Here is an 18,090-nt window from a genome sequence, read left to right as displayed (position 1 = left end):
GCAAAGAGGCAGGCACCACGCTGGGGTTTTACCAGTTTTATTTCTAGACTTTCATGTTTGTCTTTTTGTCTTCTGCTGGAAACATGCCGGTTACATGTTGGTGCTGGGAAGCGCCGTGGTGCAACCAGAAACGCACAGACCCAGCCGCCCGCTGCCCAGACCCTCAGACTTGCGCGTCACAGGACAGACTCTGCTGTGCCCCGTGCACTTGCCACCAGCCTTTGGCCTCTCGATACACACAACATCCAGGACTTGTGCCCTTGCCCCATCACGACAGACAAAGCGTCCCTCAAGGCCCCCGCGTGGTTCAGACAGACGCCGCAGCCAGGATGGTTGAGGTAAGCGTGAGCCGTGTTCTGGAGGGGTGGGGCAGGGTGGGCCTGTGCCCGAGATGGCCTCCGAGCACAGGATGACCCTGCCAGGGCAGGGCCCCAGCCACGCGGGCCCGCAGCGGGGTGCAAATTCTTTTGGTTCGGCAGCTTGCTAGGTGACCCGGGCACACAGCACTGTGAGCTGGCTTCATTGAGATTTGGAGTCTCTTTAAATTAGCATTATGCTGTAATTAACAAAACAATAACAAACAGAACACTAGTACATAACAGATTAAACATACCCAAAACTTGAACAAATTCCAGAAGCTATTCCAATCATCCCGAATGAGAGTCCTACAGGTACAACGCCGTGGTGGCACGTAAGACACACTGGTTATAATAATAATAATAATTATTATGCAACTTCCATAGCTACACGCAAAGAATAACACAGCTGTAAAAACTACTATGATGCTACGCCCCCGATCAGATGAAGTGCCCAGCATCACAGGCGCAGGGAAGAGAAGAGGGACACAGCCTGGTCTCCGGGGACACCGGCGCGGTTCTCACACACGCGGCCTCGGGGCCGGCCCCCGCCAGCCTGTGTGGGATCGCGCCCGCGTGTCTGCCCGCCAAAGCAGGCAGAACCTGCCCGCTGGGTCCACCATGGCTAAGTGAAGCATGAGGTATTGTGAAACAGCAACCTTTTTGGAATAGAGCAGTAATCACATTAAGTCAAAATTGATCACATAAAAAAAAAAACTACAAAAAAGGCATCTGTAATACAATGTTCTGAGAGAAAACTAAAACTAGTACATGGCAGTATATGACATTGTAAAACAAAAAACTGATCCTCCAATAGCAGCAAACAATGTGAAAGAGATACACAGAAGCGATGTGAATATTTCCAAACCGTGCCTGGAAGTCAACGGTAGCAGCGCAATAAGAAAATGGAGCTGTGGCCTGTCCCCGGTGTGGGCACCGCCCCTTCCCCTCGGGAGCCTCCTCCTCACACCTCCTCCCGCCTGTCCTCCCTCACACGTCAGCCTCCACACTCTTGCCACCTCCCTTCAACACTTCCTAAATAAAAATTACAAGAATTACATAGCCAAGATGTGCAAATTGTCTATTTTGTCACTAAGTTTTTTAAAGGAAGGGGCAGGGGATAAGAATTCATCGGAACCGAACTTACGTCGAGTACCCTAATTTTCCTTGTGACACCCATGCCTGTCCAATCAGATGACTTTGGGAAACGCCAAACAGGCTGAATCAATGTCTTTGTGTGGTTTTTTTCTTCCAGATTGTTTTTTTCTCACCTATAAAAGGATCTATCTTTAAAAATAAACTGTATTAAATCTGCAACATCAAGGGCAGAAGGTTTGTGTGTGTGTGTGTGTGTGTGTGTATCTGTGTGTTTAAATCAAGGGGAGATTGCATTTATAAATCATACTGGCCTTATGAACATCCTCTGCAATAAATATACTTTTTAGCCTTAACTATAAATTATATATTTTAGTGTTTAAAAACCTTCCGGTGTGAAACATCTAAGATAACCCTTAAAAACCACCTGTTCTCTAGGTAAACCTCTGAGGTCCCTACTTTCAAACACCAGTTGGCACCAAAGGATTCCTAAACTTCAACTTCTTTAAAGAAAAGGAAAGGAACTTATCATCCTGGCAATGTGAGAATGCAAACCTTTTTCTTCTTGACTGGCACGCAGCCTCCCAAACACCCCACCTCCACTGCCACCACAGTGGCCCACACTTGCCTCAAAGTCCTGCTTGCACACAAGTACATGGATATTCCCAAACCATTCCATTAGAAAACTGCCCTCCCTGCACACACAACAAAAACAGCGCTATTTCCTACACCTATTGGACTGAAAGTGCTTGGAAATGGAATGGTTTTAGAATATGGAGAAGAACACAAACCAAGTAGCTGTGGGTTGAACCTGGACGTGAGCTGGCTGCAGGGCCGTTGGGTAGAAAACCAGCATCTCATAAACAGGTCACTACGAAAATAGGAAGAGTATAAAAATAGAATATATTATGTCACTATTTCGTCTTCTCTTTATAGTAGCGTATTGTAGGAGTGGGACAGGTGGCCTTTCCCGACCCTGCTACGCTGGCTGGTGCCCGACAAACCTCCACTGGATGGTTTGTCACTGGATGGTTTGTTGGGGTGGTGGTCACAGGCGCAAAGGACATGCACACGGGCACGCTACGCTACTGTAACCAAGAGGTGACTTCAGCCACGAATAAGGTGAAGAGGTTACACATCTACCTACGGAATATAATAACATACAATGACTTATAAAGTGACTACATGCATATGAGCAAGCAAAGTACAGAGATGCCTAGAACCCCACTACAGCTGTGCTTTATCAGGAAAAGCACAAGAATACGTTTTTCTACCTAAAACCCTCTTCTACTTTAAAAATGGTTTGCTGAATTTTTCTATGTTTTTAAAATGTTTTTATGCTTTTTTTTAAACACGTAAAGGATGGAACCTAATCCTCTCCCGAGACGCCTCCTTTGTGTTAATGCCTATTCTTACAACAGAGAAACAAGTACATTAATATAAAAACGAGTTGATTATTGGGGTATAAAATCCTCTATCATCTGTAGCACAACCCTCCTCCCCCACCGCTCAGGGTTATGCAAATACTATTTTTTTCTCTCTCTCTCTTTTAAAGACAGTTTTTGGGTAATCTTTTTCTTTTGCTTAAGTCAGAGATGGAAGGGAGAAAGAGCAAAGGAAAAAACAACCAACAACAAGGAGAATGAAGCTTTCCCTTCTGGTATCAAAATGCTCCGGAGAGGAGGGACTGTCAGGGGAGCACCTGGGGCCGGCTCCGCCCTCGCTGCGGGTGGCGGTGGCGCCCGCCTGCCTGGAGCCCTCAGATGTCCACGTCCCGCACGTCGGTGGGTGTGCAAGCCAGGTCCACCTCCTCCTCCTCCTCTTCCTCCTCCTCGGCGGCCTTGGGGTCCATGTTTTGCTGGGCCTGGCGCAGGCTTGACTCCAGCAGGGCTTCGATCTGCTCCTGGCAGGCCCGGAGGCAGTCCTGAGAGAGAGAGGGTGGGGAGAGGCGGGAAGAGGGGGTCCTTAGAAGGGGCCTGCAGCGAGGGCCCCTTCCCAGGTGCCATGACCTGGAAGCCTTTATAAGAGCAAGACTAAGCCAAAAACTGTTCCTCGGCCCATGCTGCCTCCTCTGAACCTGAGCGAGATGTGGGAGCTGCCATCACCTGTCAGGACACTCAGGACCAAACGCCTCCACCTCCCACCTGGTCTCTGGAGCCACAAGACACCAGATGCTCGCCCGCCCACCCTGCACACCCCCTGCCCGTCCCCATGTCCAACAGCGCCTTCACCTCCTGTTCCCACTGGCCGTGCCAGCTCCCTGGGGAATTCAGTGCCATCTGATCTGGACAGGAGGCCCTTTGAACCCTGCCTTTTCAGCCTTTTCAGACTTAACCTCTCCATGTGGCAGGCCTTGAGGTGAACCTGGCCTTCCATGATCAATGGCTGTCGAAGCCTTGGGCCGTGCATGACTGAGGATGAATGCTGGGTGGCCAGGGGGACCTGGACCATTGATCCCTCCCCTCCATCCTCTCCCGCTCAGGCCTGTGCCCTGGGGCCAGCCATCAGCCTGGCACAGCATGCATCCACCCACTGCGGCCACGGAGGTGCTCGCCCTCGGGTGGAGTGCGACGGACGCTCCTGGAAGTCCTGCACCTCCACCCTCTGGGGCTCCAGACTCCCTTGGCAGCATCCACGCCACACTGTCAGTGGGAAAGAGCAGCCGTGAAATCTGGAACGCCACGCCCAGCCAGGGGCCTCTCCTAGGCTCCACCACGGGCAAGTCCCAGGCAGCCTGAAGTGGCTGCTTACTGCCCGGGGGCTTCTGGATGGAGAACCGGCTCCATGTGTTGGGGCTGTGTGTGTCCCAACTGCCAGGAAGCCACACTAGGGCTTCAAGCCAAGTCTCTAGGCAGCCCAGGAAACAGACCTTCCACAAGGAGCAGGGCTGGGCCACAGCCCCACCACGTGCCGCACAGGTGCCACTTAACTCCCAACCAGAAGGGGCTGGACAAAGGCATAGCACGACAGGCGATGACCCAGGCCAGAAGGACTTTTAGGTGGACCCCTGAGGTCATGACATTTTAGCGCCTGTACCTTTATAGGGAGGGCTTTCCTCTCCCGCCCTTCAGATAAATTCTCATCATGGCAAATGAAGCTGGCCGGGCTGGCAGCACAAACAGTCCCACTGTACAGATGGGGAAACTGAGGCCAGAGGCCTGGGGTGAGATCCAAGATTCCTGACGTTCAACCTAAAACACCAGCCAGCTTCAATTCTCAGCCCCAGGGGCCTGGCAGCTCCATCCAGGGATTCTTCACCTGCGGCCCGTCCCTCGCCCATGACCCACTCCAGGGTCACACATGCAGCTAGACTCCAGGACCTTCCTTCATTCCTCTGGCCCCACAGCTGCCTGCAAGGCTACCCCGGTGGACAAAGCTGTTCTCCCACAGCCAGAAGCTCCAAAAAGGCAGCACGCTCCTCCGCGAAAAGTCACTGGTGTGTGGCACTGCGCACCCGATTTGCACGGATGGACATTCCACCCACCAAAGAAAATTCTAGAACACGCCCTAGAAAATGCAGGGGCCTCTGCTGTGGATGGTTTTTCTGAGTCTGGGCTCAGCTACGTTGGTCACTAGCTGATCAGGCAGAGTGGACTCCGCCTCGGGTAACTTCACCCCGTGTGTCAGCTGTGAGACATGTGCCTCCAATCTAGTTAAGATGGTCTCTACTCAAATAAGGGCCAGCGCCCAACTTCCCACAACTGCCCGAAGACAGCTACATCCCAGGGCAGTCACCCCTGGCGGGGAAGCGGTTTTCACTCAGGGCGTGGAGTTCGAAATGAAAAGTGCAGACGCGAGTTTCATTTTGATGGAGGGGCTTTCTCTTTGCTGGGCTTCTGGAGGCCTCGATGGTGTTTCTGAGCCATTTTCCTGAGAGAGCTGCGGGCTGCTGGCCTCCACCCTACAGCAGGCGAGGACACCTCACCACCCCCAAAGGATAACACGGGGCAGGGTGCAAGGGAGGCCATGGCCGAGAACACAGAAGGGAGGCCCCTGCCAACTTCGGTGTCCCGCGGCAAAAACGCTTCTTCCTCTTCCGAGACACACATGGGCTGGGCAGCCGCTACTCCCGGTGTCCCCGGGACAGAGGCACCACTAGGCAGGGGACAGGCAGGTGGACCCTAGATAGCATCTGCTGAGACCCATGCGGAGTCCCCGGGAGGCTCGAGGGCAGACCACCAAGAGGCGGCCCAGGCCAGAGCCAAAACGGGTCTCGCAGGCCCACCCGGCCCCAAGCTGGGGTCAGGCGGTCACTCCCTCACACACCGCGGGGCGGGCGGCTGACCCGGCCACCTCTCTGGTCTAATTTGGTAAATGCCACAAACCCTTTTGATTGTCATTTTAATTCTTTCTTTAAGAAAAGACTCGGGAATAAAACAATGGCATTTTTAAGAAGAAAGACACAGTCATCCCAGGGTTTAACAGCAGCAGCCTCTCAAAGAGGCCGTAAACAACAAGGCTGTCTGTATCCGCCCGTTGTCCAGTGTCTCGGACCTCACAGGAGCCCTTTTCAAGCATCTATTTATTGGCCACGCACATTGTGGCCCAAACAAAGCTCGCCTGGGCCTAACCCCACACACCATCACCACACGGACCATTGGCTGGGGCCGCCTGGGGCCTCCGTCCCAGACGCTTCGCCCAGAAACTCTACGGCTCCTGGAAGCCCCAGGGGACGTGAGAAGCCTGTGAGAACCTCCCAGCCGGTCAGTAAGTTCTAGGAGCAGTGGAAGAAGCCGGTGCCCTGTCAGTCCATGGCCTGGGGTCCGAGGGGCCCAGCCCCAGCCCCAACCTTGTCACCCTTGGGGGCCTTGGCACCAGCCTCGGCATTTCCGTGGCACTAGGTGTCTCCCCCTGTAAGCCCCGGCAAGGCTGCCTGGGACATCACCCTCACTTACCGGGTCACACTTGATCACTCTGGAGAGGAAGCGTGTGAGGCGGTAGTAGGACAGGAAGTTGTTGGGGCTCCTCAGGTTCAGGCCTTGCACTGCGGCCACCACGCTCCCCGCTGCCACCATGGAGGGCGGATTGGAAATGAACTTCACATCTGAGGCAGAAGGAGAGAGGGAAGGAGGCTGTGAGCAGGGGACCCTCTCAGGGCCCCCGTGATCCGGGCATCCCTGTGTGCTGGCTCTGAGCAAGCAGCCCGGCCTGAAGGGAAGCACTCGGTATCTGAGGCTCCACATCCAGGCCCTCCCCAGCCTCCAGCCATCCCTGGGCACTTGGAGAGCAAGAGCCTGGCCCACGGACCCTCCTGGAACGTCAGCCCCACTGTTGACTCAAACATAACCAAGGAAAGAGAAAGCCACGGGAAGACACAGGACAGGTGACGGGGACATCACTGCCTTCTCATCCTTTTAGCATCTTGAGCCTTGTGAATGTTATGACGTATTCACAAAAACAAAATTAGATGACGCAAATATGAGGACGTAGAGATGTCGCTTCTATGACCCTAACCCTAACCCCAAGTACCTGCCACCCCCCAGCAGCAGGGATTGCAGACAAGTCATATTCTGAAGGGACATCGCATGGCTGAAGCCTAGGCATCCACCCGGGCCAGGCCACGGGGCTGCAGGGTACTGATGAAGCCATTCCCTGTGTCCCTTGAGGGGCAAGCTCTGGCCGGCAGCCTTCAGGGCAGCTGTGATGGTGTGGCTGCGGCTCAGGCCCTGGCGCCAGGAGAGCCCGGCTTGGCTCACTCGGGAAGGAAGAGCTCTTCCAGCAACCCATGCCCCTTACCATGGGACCATGACTGTCACAGTGACCTTCAGAGCACAGACCAAGTACACCCCAACTCCACCCGGGCCCTCTACTCACAACTCTCCTATTTCTGGCCGATGACAAAAACACTTTTCTGGGCCATCTGATGTAGCCCAACAATTCCAGTGACTTCCCAAGTAAGGGAAGAGGTGTGGGGTTCCTAGCACCAGTCACCATGGGACTGGAGGACTGGGCCGGGAGCCGGGCCCCAGGAGGGAGCAGCTTTCCCAAGAAGGCACCAGTGCCCTCACCTGGGGCTTCCTGGGGACTGTCCCGCACATCTGGGCCCACTTCCAAGAGGCACACCAATCTAGGGCGGCCCATCAGCCTTTGTGGTCTGCACAAAACTCCCTCTGGTCACTGCCAGATACTGGGCTCATCCGCCTGCCAGGCTGCAGTAGTGGGCGTCTCGGGGCCTCTGTGACTGACCTCCTAGACAAACAGCAGACTGGCTCTTTCCACAGAGAGCCCTGCCACCAATTACGTCCTGGTTTGTGGCGGGGAATGCCGGCCTCCCCTCCTCAGGGCAGTCATGCACCTACCGTGGACAGGTGGGCCAGTGTGGGATGTGCCTCTTGGCCTGGCCCCCACCCCAGCGGAGCCTGGGGGCAGCCTTTTGTCACACCCATGAGGAATTCTGCACAGGAACCAGGGGCCCTGGGCTGGGAGCCGGACGTCGGCAGGGATGAGTGTGGCATCTTTGTCGGCCCCATCGCCTCATCTCGCGCCACTGAGCGCCCGGGAACAAGGGGGGTCGGGGGAGCTGAATGGGAGCCGACCCAGGCACAAAGGGAGAGGGGCCCCCATGGGCCGCCAGGGGTGTGGCGGCCCATCCGAGACTTCATCCCGAGAGAATAAACAACTTCGGCCTTGTTAAAGAGAGAGGGCCGCCGGCGAGGGGCTGGGAAGAAAGGCAGCCACCCTGAAGGGGAGACAAAGCCGGCTGCTGGGCGCCGTAACAACTTAGAAAAAGAAATCCTTAACGAGCCGAGCCACCTCTTTTCCCCTTTAAATGGGAGCAGTTCCACCCAGTCTGAGAGCCGGGAGCCATGAATGAAAACCTTCTCATTGAGGCAAATCAGAACCGCACACAGAAACCGCTTCTGCAGGGAGCGACAGGTTCTAGCTGGCCCCGCACCTTGTGCACCCCCCCGTCTCCAGGGGCACACACAGCGTGGAGTCACTGGGGCCACGTTGTTTCAGAAGCTCGTGCCCCCACCCCAGTGTGTGGTGCTGTCTGTGTTTAGATTAGGAGCCACCCAGAATTAGACACCAAAGCTCCAGGATTTGACCCTATCCGCTGCCTGGTTGTAAAGGGAAGTGACAGCTGTCCCGGAAGCTCCTCGGCACTGGACGTTCCTCACCTGGCCTCCCGCGGAGCCAAGGGCGCACCTGCCCTGAAACCCCCATGCGTGAGTGTATGCAGCATGTGCACACCTGCTGGGGACCTGGGGCCAGGGATGCCTAGTGCAGGGAGAACACCCAGCATCACCTTTAAATGTAACCCTTGCCACGTGGAGGGCAAAAACACCTTCCTAGACTCTTGCCCACGCCTCCACCTCCTTCAACCTGTTTCTGACTTTAAGCAGCCGTAAGTCACTCTTGTCTCCACAGATGTCCAGCAGGACCAAGGCACTGGCTGCTCAGTTACGTTCCATGGGGTGGCCACGGGTCAGGACCTGGAGCACTCTGCAGGGGTGGGTCCCCTGGTCTCCTGCCCCTCCCTCGGGACCCACCCTGGAGTGGACTCCACAGTCACTGAGAGCACGTGCACAGCTGGGTCCCCAAGTGTCCCTCCTCCTTCACCCACCGCTGGGGGCGCCTTCGCAGACAAAGGGTGTGCAGTAGTGGGAAGGACGAGAATCTGCACCTGCCCACTGCCTCCCACTAGCACCCAGGGGTCCTGGGAGGGGAGCTCCGCCGCTGGAGCCACCCTGTAGGGAGGCTGTGCAAGAACCACGCCCCACGTTCTCTCCAGGAAACTTTGCATTTCTCTGAAGCCACTTTCAACTCCATAAAAGGCTGTCTGGAGTCTCCGGAGGCCTCTCTCCTCTGAGGAGCACCAGCCAGAGAATGCCTCCCTGTCTGCCGCATGCCCCCCCACCCCAGACCCATCCAGACTGGTCGACATCCTTGGCATCTTCATCTGCCCACCTTGGGGACTCGCTTGGAAACATGTGGGGGAGGGGTTCATGCCCCAAGCAGGTGGAGGAGGTGGGGGAGGCCTCATGCCTAAACCAGAAACCATTCTGGAATACCGGCTGCGGGCTACCAGTGTCAGAAGGGAGCTCTGAAGTAGGCTTGGGGGCCTCTGCCCTCTGGGGAGGGGAGAAGATGCTACTGCCTCTTTGATGCCCCGTGGGCCTTGTGGCCTAGGTCACCTAGAGTGAGCCCCCAAACAGATGTGACAACTGAGGCTTGACCAAAGGTGGGCCACAGCAGAGATGGGTGGGATGGGGCCATGCCCCCCCATGAAGGTAACCAGGCCTCCTGGGCCAGGGAAGGAGGCGGTCACAGGGGGGTCAGAGGCAGGGCTGGGGACAGCAGGAGGCGGCACCCTGTGTATGTGCGAGTCTGTCCCCACTGGGTTCTGGGGCCAAGGCCATGTCAGGGAGGGGCCTCTGGGGCCATGCCAGGGGAAGTGAGGACCTGGGTGCTTCTGCTGCCCACGGTGGCGGCCCAAGCTGAGAGTGCTCTGAAGCGCCCCCTCAGGGCTCAGCTGAGCCCGGCTGGCTGGCGGCACCCCTGGCAGGGCCTCAGGCAGCCGAGCTCCTCTGCTGGACACCCCTGCACTCGGCTGCCCAGAGCACGTGGTGCAGGCAGGCCGACAGCTCTCCCCGCCCCTGGAGGCGCCTCTGGCAGGTAGCCCAGCCTGGGAGAGGCCAGGAGGGGGCCTCTGCAGCTCAGGCTCCTTAAGGACACAAGAAGGGCTGGAGGTGGGTGGAGAAAGGAGGCAGCCCTGTGGCCAAGGTAAACCCCTTTCAGCATGGAGTGGCCACAGGCTGCCTGGCCTGAAGGACGAGGCCAGAGTAACGGGACACAGGCAGGCTGAGCCGTCCACACCAATGCCCAAAGTACTGCATGGTGGCCGTGAGGGAGCAAATCCCCCTCCATCCAGCGAGACAAACAATCCAGGGCCTCTGCTCACCAGAGCTGGAAGAGCGCTCTCCAGCGCAGGAGGGGGTCTGGGGACATCTTCCCAGACAGCACCCAGGTGGAGAGCAAGAAGCCGGCCAGGGTCACCTAAGGAGCCGGCTCTCAAGGGGAGGCCGGGGGCTGCCGGGCCTGCCCTACCTGTGGCACAGAGGGCAACGAAGGTCTGCGCGTGTTTGCGGATGATCTGTTTGTTCTCCTCCGCCTCTGGCATTTTGGAGAGGAAGTGTTCAATGAAATCGTGCGGGGTCATGGCGGCCAGGTTCCACTTGAGCTTGTTCACCAGGAGCAGCTCCATTTGCTGCGAACACAGGGTGAGCGGCCATCAGGGGAGGTGCGGGCCGGCCCCGGGGGCGCGGAGAAGCCGGCAGCACGGGGGCCGGGCCACGCCGCACCTCCGGCTCAGAGCACTGGCCCCTGCGTCTCGTGCGGTCCTGGACGTTGGAGGGGAGGGCTGGCGAATGCTGGGGAGTCAAGGGAGCTGGGGCAACACGCAATCCCAGATCAAAACAGAAAAGGCGCCCGCCGCGTGAAAAGACTCTGCAAGTGGAAACAAAAAGACCTCCCACCACCTGGAACTGGAGGCTCAGCGCCGAGCGCGGCGCTCCTCGTGCAGCCGCTGGAGGGCGCGCGCCGCCCACTTTTCGGCCACACCGCGGGGCGCGAACGCGGTGGGAGTCGCAGGCAAGCGCACACAGGGCGGCGGGACGGGGGCGGCTAGGATCCCGCCCGCTCCCCGGACAGGGACGCCCGGCGGCGGGGCCGCCCTCCCTCGGAGGAGCAGATATGTCAGAGGCGGGCCGGCCGCCACCGCCTGCACCTTCCCCGGCCCCGTGGTCCTGCGTGCGGCTCGCGGGGGGCGGGGGGCGGCGGGGTCCAGTGGTTACCAGCAGCTCCTCGGGCCGGATGGAGTTGTCGGTGTAGATGCACAGCTTTTCGGCCGTCAGGGGGATGGTCTCCTTCATCTTAGAGGCCACGAACATGCAAGTGGCCCCCAGCAGCTGCAGGCGGCTCTTTTTCACGGGCTCCAGCGACAGGAAGCGGTCCAGGTAGTTCATGGCCAGCGGGAAGACCTCCTCCTCGCACTTCTGTTCCTCGCAGACCTACGGAGGCACGGGGCCCGTGACCGCCGCCGCCAGGTCGCGCCCCCCCCCGCACGCCCCCGCACCCCCCATCGCGCTTGGCAGGGCCGCCAGGTCTGGAGGGCGCCGAGGGGTCGGGGCTGGGGGCGGCAGGAGCTTCCCGTGATGCGCCCCCTCCCCCGCGCGTCCCCAGTACCCACCCTCCCCGAAACTGAAAGGGAAAGTCCCCGCGAGGCTGGCACGGTGGGGGCGGGAGCGGGCACAGCTGGGCGGCGTGCGCGGCGGCGCGGGCTGCCGGCCCCCGGGACCCTGGCCCGCCCTGGAGCTCCGTGGTCCCTCTGACTGGGGGTCGACACCCACTGGAGTGCGGGGCCGCGGAACGGGCCGCGGGGTTGGGCGCCGCGCCTGCGAGACACAAAGGTGGCGTCCCAGGCCGCCGCGCCGCATTTCCCCAGACGTCATCTTTTCAAAAAATATTTAAAAATATTAAAAAAATAACTAAGTGCATAAAAAAACCCTGAAAATGACCCTCGGGCGACCCTTTACCCAGGCCGGGGGTTGGGAGTTCGTTACAGGCTCCAGGGGGAGCCCCAGGAATTCAAACTCCGGGGCCCCCCCTTCCCCCTGGGCGCGGGCGGCGTTTCCCTCTCGCAAGGGCACCACGCCGCACTTTCAAAAATTATTTAAAAATACTTGCGGGCCCCTCAGGCGCCCACCGAAGGTCTGAAAATGTGCTCCCAGGCCCCCGGCTCGCTCGGAGAAGGTCCTCCAAGCCGATATCCCTGCAGACGGGGATCAAGCCCTGGCGTCTTGGGGGCCACGCGACCTTGCAGCTCGCCGTGCTCTCCGGCCCAGGCTGCCCGTTCGGGGCGCCCCGGGACTCGCTGCTTGAACAAAGGCCCCCCCTTCCCTAGCGGGGTCCCCCCAGAACTACCCATGCCGCGTCCCTGCGCCCCTCCCGCGGGCTCCAGGCAGCCGCGCGGCCCCTAGCTGCGGCCCCAGCGCCCGGCGGCCGCTCCCCGCCCCCACCCTGCCCCCAATTATTAATAAACACTTTTGCTTTGCAATAAAAGAGCAAAGATGGCGCATAATACTGGCACGAGCGGCCCTTGCATACGTGTCCATGGATATTAATTTAAAAATCAAATCTATGCCCCCTCCCCCCGGAGTTGGCGGCTCCCGGCCGCTGAGGCGCAGCCGGGCTGGGGCGCAGGCGGGGGACACAAAGCGCACCCAGCCTGCCAGCCCGCACCCTCGGGCCCATTGGGGTGCCCCTGGCACTGGCTTCTCCCGAAGGCACCACTCCCCGACCCCCTTCTCCCCTCCCACGAAACGCAACTTCTAGCACCCCCACCCCCACCCCTTCCTCCTTCAGAAAATACCCACAATTTTTATTTTGAAAATACGGATCCCTAGCAACACCACGGCAAACTTCAAAGTTCTAGCGGGAGAGAAGGGAGGGGGGTGAGTAGCAAAGAAACGTGGGTCTGGGCAACAAGTTGCAGGGAAGTCTTAAGAGAGCCGCCCGAAGCCCCGCACCTCCAGCATCCAGGTGGCGACGATCTTCCGCATGGACGGCAGGACCTCCTTCTGCACACATTTGAAGTAGGACACCGAGGGCGCGCAGGTCTCCTCCGCCTTCAGCATGGCCCGCAGCACCCGGTCGTTGAGGAGGTTGGCATCGGGGTACGCGCGGCGGATGGTTTCCACTTCGCAGCACAGGAGCTGGTGTTCCATGGCTGGGGCTCTTCCTGGGCAGCTGGGGAGGGCTGTGGGTCCTGGCTGGGTCCGCGCTCGGCTCTCGCTTCTGCTGCCCCGCGCTCCCTTGCGCTCTTCTGCCCCTCGCCGGAGCGTGCGGACTCTGCTGCTCGCTGCTACTGCGCCGACAGCCCTCTGGAGGCTCCAGGACTTTGCAACTTCAACAAAACTCCCCTGTAGTCCGTGTGACGTTACTGTTGTTAAGCAGAGATCAAAGCCGGGCAGAGAATGGGAGCGGGAGGGGGGCGGGGGCGGGCGCAGGGGGAGGGGGCGCGGGCGCCAAACGCCGGGAGCAGCGAGGGGCAGAGCCCAAAAGCCATCCCTGAGGCGCCGCGCCTGCCCTGCGGCGGAGTTGCCCCTGTAGTCCGGTTTTCATAGAAATGCAAATCGCCCCGCTGCAGCCTTTCTCCCCGCCAGGGAAGAGGGGTGCAGGGGGCCCCGTCCGCCTCGAGTGGGTCCCCCGGGATTTAGGGGGTGAGGTGGAGGTGGCTCTGCAGTAGGGGACAACTAGGAAGGCCGGCAGGCCACACGCAGCCTGGGGAGACCACGAGAAGGGGTGACTGGGGCGCGGCGACACCCCATATCCAAGCCGGCAGAATGGGCGCATTTCCAAGAACGCCACGAGGGCACCCACGGGCGGACAGACGGCCAAAGAATCTCAGCGACTGCATCTTCTTTCATTTTCATTAGCACGTGTAAATTGCAAGAACTAATTTAGCATGCAGGGACGGGGAGGACCGGGCACACAACCCCTGTGCAAGTTTCATTCCGGCGCACAGGGGCGTCGTTGCAAATGCCCAAGGGGGTAACCCTAAAAGTTAAAGGGATTTCAGCTTAGCGTGCGCTCGCTCAAAAAATAAAATAAAATAAATGCCCGAAAATTCCAGCAGCAGCCCAAGATGGTGGCCAGCATTTCCTTCATCTTGTCCTTCTAGCCTGGAGACTCTTCGGGCTGCCTTCCTACCTTGACCAGTCGGTCCTTGCGGGGGTCCCCAACTGCACCCCCTCCCTTCCCGTGCCGGCAATTTAACCGGTAGAAACACACCTCTGAATGGAAAGCTGAGAAACAGTGATCTCCATTCTGACTCATTTTTTTTTAATTAAAAAAGAAATTAAATTGCTGGAAATATTAGTCACCTCTGCCTGGGACAAGACCACCGGAAGGTTCCTAATTGGTTTTGTTGGGGGTGTAGACGTCCCTTCACCTTTAGAATTTGCCCTGGGACTGAATTCGTGAGTGTGAGGGGGCTGGCAGGAGCCGGCATAATTCAGAACAATTATCAATTAAACAAACGAGTGTACTGATCTGATTTTTAGCAAAATCGATAGGTGTTCGTGGTTACATGAGAGGGTCCCCAATATTATCGCAAACTTAAGCAGATGTAAATTAAAATACACAGTTTTTAAAATTACAGGTTCTGTCTCTTTGGTGCGTTAAAAAATAAAAGGACATTTTACTGTCTTAACTTTTGTTTTTATTTTTACAGTACCTGCCCCAAATTAAGAGAACTGTTCATTTACTTCCTTTTGAATATAGTTCAGTGTCATCAAACCACCGTACCCTCTTAACAGTAAAAGCTCAAAGAAAACGGATAGAAAAAGCCCTCTCCCCTTCGCCAGGGTGCTCACAGCAAGATGCGACCCCCCCCCCCCCCCGCCACCTTTCAGGGTGAATTCCTCCCGCGCCCCCTCCCCCGCCGGGAATTAGGATTACTAATATTCCGGGTCCTGGGGGGTAATTACCCCCGGATTCCGCATGGGGAGCGATGGGTTGCCCCAGCAGGGAGCACCTACGGTCGTGCCCCCCCCACTCCCCGAGCACCCACAATCGCGTTGGCCCCCGCATAGCCAAGCCTCAGAGCATCAGCCCGCGCACGAGGGCGGCCCAGCTGCTTTTTCATTCATAAAATCCCGACCCGGCGGCCGCCTGGATGATTTATGGGGCCCGGAGCTATCACCCGGCCTCTCCCATCCCGGGGGGCGAGGGGCCCCGAGCCCCGCGTGCGCCCTGGCCCAGCCCGAGGCGCGAAGCGGGCCGAAGTCGGCTAGGGGCAGCAGGGCATAAAGAGGCTCGCCCACTCCGGCAAAACCGGCTCTGGGTCCAGGAGGGAGCTTCACCCCCCCATCCCGGGCGCAAGACCGAGGAAACTGGAATTAGCATGAGCCAATGGGGGCGCGGCGCTGTTACTAGGCGGACCCGGCAGATCTCGACTAGGAACTTCGTTGATTTCCCGGCTCAGGGACGAGCGCAAAATTGCAAGCCCGGTTAGCGAGCGTAAAGAGCCGTCCAGGAACCCGCGGGGGAGGCGCTGGAATTTGGGCCCCGGCGGGGAGCGCCAGCTGCCCAGCCCCCACCTGGGGGAACCCTGCTTGGCGGCCCCCAGGTCCCCCGAGGGGGCCAATATCTCTGGGCTTTTGAGGGTCATTGCTTCAAGAAGCGCAGAGAAAGCATTTTGATTTTATTTTTTCCAAAGAGAAAAGCAACTTTAAAAAACTTTTCTGTTGCAGTTTTACTTTACACTGTCTTCTTAAAACCCACCACGAAGCAGGAACTGCGGATTCTGGGCTCATTTAAAGTGCTCTGTTCTTATTTCTTGGTGACCACTTGGAGACAAAGGGCAAGTGGCCCAGTCGGGAGGGTAACCACGTTGTTTGAAAGAAAATCCAGAATTAACTGAAATCACCTTCACGCTTTCCTCGCCCCCTGGCCCCCGCCCTGGTGACCGCGGCCTGGGCGGATGGTCGGTCAGGAGAAAGCGAATTCCGCTGCAGGCGCGTGTTCGCCACCGTCCCTGGCTGTGGGAACCTTCATTCAGGCGGGGGAAGGGAGCGCGTTCATTCAGGAACCGGCGCGCCGCGACGCAGACCCCGGGACTCAGCGCGGCTGCGCGCCGCGGGGCTCGGGGCTTGGGTTGGGGGCGGGTGGTGCAGGGACCAGTCCCGACCTTTCGCCAGCGACCTCCCGCACCCGCTTTTCCACCGGGGCGGCTGGCGGGCGGGCGCACCCAGGTGGGGTCACCTGCAGCCGCATACCTGGCGGCGACTTGAAAGGACTTGGCTCAGGCTCCGCGAGTTTTCCATTGTTAAGCCCTTAAGTCGCCCGGGAAAACGCTTCCGAAAGCCGGCCCCTGGGTTCCGAAGGCGCTCGAGCTCCCCTTCCCCCCACACTGCTTGCTTTTGGGGTGCGCGTGGCGGCCCACGTGCTATGGCAGCTCTGCTTCGCTTACGTAGCGCCGATCCCGGGCGCCCCAAAACTGCGAGGTGGGCCGGGGCGAGCTCCAGCCCCAGTGCCCACCCGAGACAGCCACACGCTCGGCACATGGACAGCCGCACCCCCGCCCCATCGCCCCAACCGCAGACGTGCGTTTCCGCTCCAGATCAATTAGTTTCAGCCACACACAGACCACCCTGCCACCGCCCCTCCCGTGCCCCAGTCGTCTGTCCGGCGGGCTGCGGGGAAACGAGACCCCTCCCCTAGCTCCGAAGGCTGCTGGCAAGGTGTGCGCTGGAGTTAATACGCAAACCCAACAGGTAGGGGGGCGGCCCTGGCTCCAACGACGCATCTGGGATCCCGAGGCTGAAGGCGCAACTCTTGAGGGTTAAAGGCGATTCTAATTCCTCGACTCCCGCCCCTCAAAACGCATCGCCTGGTACCCTGAGCAATATGAACCCCCAAATCCACCAGGGATTCCCTGGCCTTCCGGCTGGCCCCAGCCCCTCTCAGACCAAGCGGTGGGGAGTAGGCGCCCAGATCGAGAAGAAAACCACTTCCGACCACAGGAGAGAAAGCTGGCTGGGGGTGACCTCGGAGGTCACGTTCGGCCCTCTCCCCCGCAGTCAGGCCTGGCCGCGGCCCACCCGAGGCTGAGCAGACCCCCGCGTCGGACGGAGACGCAGGGCTTCGCTGCGGGACTCGCGGGGCCTAGGAAACCTGCGGCGGCGGCTCGCGGGAGCCGGTTTTCCGGCGGAGGATCCGCGCTGAGGCCCTCGTGGGCTCCCACGGCATGCCCCACTCCGGAACTTGCCGCGCCCTCCCCCGCCCTTTCCGGAAGACTGCGGGGAGGACCCCGCATCCCCGCGCCTCTCCAGCTCGCTCCTCAATGCCCTTGGAACGCTTGAAAGCGCTTCCATCCCTCGCTTTGGCACTTGGGGGTGGGTGGAGGGACAGCGGGGTCGTTATTACGGGGCGCCTTAGAGTTCTGGTTATCCGGACACTCAACAAGCAGGGGAGGGGAGGGAAAGGGAGTTTTTTTTCCAGGTGCGGGTAAACGGGTTGCGTACCTAATGCCCCGCGCCCTTCCCCTGGGGTCCCTGGAGCCCGTGCCTTAAGGGCTGGGGGCAGGACTCGGATTCGGACCCCTTAGGGAATTCTGGGTTCTCAGGGTCTGAGGGACTGATGGGCCGCGCTCGGTCCCCAAGCCCCTTCTGGGTGTTCACGCGGGGCACGACTTGCCCATCGAGTTCTGGGTGGCAGGGCCAGGGCCGGGGTGCGGCTGGGAGAGGTGAGGGGAGGAGGCGAGAGCGCGCGCCGCCGGACCCTGGGCCGTGGCTCGGGAACCGCGCGAGGCCGCGCCGCGCATTCCGCGCATTCCCGCCGGGCCTCGGTTCCACCGCCACGTGGTTGCCCTGCGTCCGCGTTTACCGTAAGGCTTAGAAAAAGCGCGCATTACGGTTCCGGAGCGCATGCAGACCTCCCAGGACGCTGAACTCGAGCGCCAGTCCAGCTGTGGTGCCGAACATACTCCTTCCCTGCGGGTAGATAGGGGCTGCTTTTTTACGTAATAAGGCGGGTTGTACTGCTGGAGCGATAGCATGTTCATCTGTAAAGACGGGCAGGAAGGAGTGTGCTCGGCCCTACTGGAATCTGTAATAGGGCGACTGTCCGGCTG

General features: G+C 59.1%; 1 protein-coding gene across 2 annotated transcripts; it reads right to left on the bottom strand.

Moving 5' to 3' along the window:
• Positions 1–21: 21 nt before the first annotated feature.
• CCND1 (cyclin D1) lies at positions 22–14,239 on the bottom strand. 2 transcript variants are annotated; one of them, XM_034933231.3, is made up of 5 exons: positions 12,983–14,239; positions 11,249–11,464; positions 10,503–10,662; positions 6,347–6,495; positions 22–3,375 (listed from the first exon to the last, which is right to left on the bottom strand). In XM_034933231.3, the coding sequence occupies exons 1-5, from the start codon at positions 13,178–13,180 to the stop codon at positions 3,211–3,213; spliced, it is 888 nt and encodes a 295-aa protein (XP_034789122.1). In that variant the 5' UTR covers positions 13,181–14,239; the 3' UTR covers positions 22–3,210. The 2 variants fall into 2 exon arrangements, with proteins under 2 accessions (XP_034789122.1, XP_054950616.1); XM_055094641.2 differs by lacking the exon at positions 12,983–14,239 and adding an exon at positions 12,160–12,445.
• Between the last annotated feature and the right edge of the window lie 3,851 nt (positions 14,240–18,090).

The sequence above is a fragment of the Pan paniscus genome, chromosome 9 (assembly GCF_029289425.2).
Source record: "Pan paniscus chromosome 9, NHGRI_mPanPan1-v2.0_pri, whole genome shotgun sequence".
Lineage (NCBI taxonomy): Eukaryota > Metazoa > Chordata > Mammalia > Primates > Hominidae > Pan > Pan paniscus.
This window is presented reverse-complemented; position numbering and strand designations above follow the sequence as displayed.